This window comes from Lathyrus oleraceus, chromosome 6 (genome assembly GCF_024323335.1).
Source record: "Lathyrus oleraceus cultivar Zhongwan6 chromosome 6, CAAS_Psat_ZW6_1.0, whole genome shotgun sequence".
Lineage (NCBI taxonomy): Eukaryota > Viridiplantae > Streptophyta > Magnoliopsida > Fabales > Fabaceae > Lathyrus > Lathyrus oleraceus.
Window position 1 is genome coordinate 335,644,404 of NC_066584.1, and position 2,561 is coordinate 335,646,964.

The window sequence follows — 2,561 nt, forward strand, 5'->3', positions numbered from 1 at the left end:
ACATCCTTGGCCCAACCTGATAATAATACTAAGAACCCCATGGATAAATATGATGTGAATGCACCTACTCTTCCTCTTGAGAAATCGCAAGACAAAGAAAGGTCTGGAGAAATGACTGATGATTTGGGTGACAAAGATAAAAACCCTATTGAGAAAAATGATCAACCCACTGACATAGTAAATGTTGAGGAACTGGACTCTGATGATGTTCCTATCGGGAAAAGAGTGGATACTGGTATAGCTAAAAGGTTGAAAATTAGGAAAGGCTAAGCTGTTGAATCCACCAGCACACCCTCCAAATCTGTCAGGAACAAAGCAAGTGTTGATCCCACAAAAAGATAGATCTAGGTGGTTACTCATGTATCTAAGAAGAAATCCTTGAAAAGGAAGGAAGTTCCCTCGTAGTCTAGTGAATCTAATCATGATGTCGAACACAATATTCAAGACATCATCTCTACTTCCAGAAAGCAAGCCTCTGGGAAGAAGATACCAACTAATATTCCTTAAGTTCCAATTGGCAACATTTCATTTCACTTTATGGAGAATGTCGAAAAATTGAAATTTGTTTATCAAAGAAGATTAACAATGGAAAGGGAATTGTAGAAAGATGCTTTTGAATGTAAAGAGGTAATGAGTCTAATTCAATAGGCTATATTAATGAAAATTGTAACTGGTTTTGGCAAGTGTTGTGAAATTCTTGTCAAAGAATTTATTGTGAACATCTACAAAGAGTGTGACAACAAGAGGAGCAGGGAGTTTAGAAAAGTGTATGTCAGAGGAAAATGTGTGGATTTTTCTCATGAAATAATCAACGGGTTCTTAGGAAGAAATGAAGAAGAACAAGCTGAAATTGAAGTCTTTAACAATGTCATCTACAGAGAGACTACTTCTAAGAAAGTGAAGGAATCCCTAAGGAAAGGGAAATTGTCAGCCAGTGCCTTTAGTGTCAAGTATGTTATTCTCCACATAATTGGAGCTGTAAAGTGGGTTCCAACCAATCACACCTCCAATATAGCTTATGGACTAGGTAAGTTTATCTATATTGTTGGTACCAAGTCAAATTTTAATTTTGGATCTTTTTTTGATCAAACTATGAAGCATGTTACCTCTTATGTTGTGAAAATTCCAATAACTTTTCCATCATTGATATATGGGGTTATCCTAAGTCTACACCCAGGTATCTTAATCAACTCTAACAGTACTTGCAAAAGGGACCCTCCTCTCTCATTGCATTATAGGTTTTTCACTAGGAAACATGTCCCAAACATTGTTATGACATCTAGACAGACACCTTCCAGGCCTAATATACAAGATACCTGTAAGACCTTGGATGAAACTATAAAAAGTTGTGCTGAAAGGAAAAGCAAGATTGAAATGTTTATTAAGGCCCTGTCTGAAGAGGAAGGAGGTTTGAAAGGTGATGGAACATATGAAGAAGAGGAAAATGAAGATGGTTCTGATGCTAGTGATGATGAAGATGATACCAACAATGATGAGGATTGAATATCTCTAGTTCTTGTGTGTTTTTTATATTCTTCTCTTTCTTTTGTGGGTTATGTCCTGGATAATATTTTTGTGCACTTTAAAAGTGATTTTGGTTATAGTTGGTTTGTAAACTCTCTTGACTATGTTTTATTAACATTGTTGTTTTGGTTAGTGTGGTTTTGTCAACTTTATGGCTAAAAAGGGGGAGAAGGCATGGTGTGGTGTCGTTGCTTGTTGTGTGTTATGCTTCTTAGTCCCTCTTGCTCCTTAGGGGGGGAATGTGCATGTATGGAGGGGGAGTAACCCTTGGGGTAACTCAGCCACTGGTCCTGATACTTAGGGGGAACACGTTTGTTATGAAGGGGTTACTAATGTTCATGATGTTGGAACAATGTCCTGACATCCTATCTAAAAGGACATTTATTTTTTCCTCTTAGGGCCATCGTATAAGACAATATGAGGCTTGTTGTTCACTGCGCCTGGCTCTGGTGTTCATGTGAAAAAGGATGTCATACGTTTTCTTGCTGGGGTATATCCTTGTTTCTACCCTTCTTACCTGTTGATCTTTGCAAAGATTGTTTTAGCCTAAATTTTCCAAAGAGGGAGATTGTTAGGTCTGGCATTATGTGATTGGCCGCAGTTTGGAGAAACAAGTATTTTTGACAGATGTAAAGCAAGATGTCTTGACATGTTGTTTCAACATTACAACAAGACCCGACTTAAGTATCTTGTGAGATTTAGTCTCTTTAATGTTTTATCTGAAGATTTAGTTCACGTATATTGTTGAGCATTTTCCATAAACCTTAAGACTATTGTGTCTAGACTTATTTACGTAATTACGATGTCAAGACATTTTAGGAAACATCTGATTTTATTGAGATCATATCTTCAGAAGATGGTGCAGAGATCTTGGATCTGCTGCAAATCAAGACCGAAGCCCATGCCAATTCACTACTATTTATAGAGAAGTTCTAAACCTAAGAATGTATCGAAGCAATGCATTATGTTGTTAAAATTAGGGTTTCGCGTGTGTGCTTTGTGTGATCCATTCGAGTGTATCCTCGATACTTGAATTT

The 2,561-nt window shown here is 37.1% G+C and overlaps 1 protein-coding gene across 1 annotated transcript; it reads left to right on the top strand.

Annotated features, from left to right (window-relative positions):
* The first annotated feature begins 657 nt into the window (after positions 1-657).
* LOC127095533 (uncharacterized) lies at positions 658-1,503 on the top strand. Its single transcript, XM_051034210.1, has one exon. It carries the CDS (start codon positions 658-660, stop codon positions 1,501-1,503), a length of 846 nt encoding a protein of 281 aa, XP_050890167.1.
* The last annotated feature ends 1,058 nt before the right edge of the window (positions 1,504-2,561 follow it).

What these genes read in the sequence shown, in the direction of transcription:
- LOC127095533 (XM_051034210.1), top strand. Translation starts at nt 658, where the DNA reads ATGAAAATTGTAACTGGTTTTGGCAAGTGTTGTGAAATTCTTGTCAAA.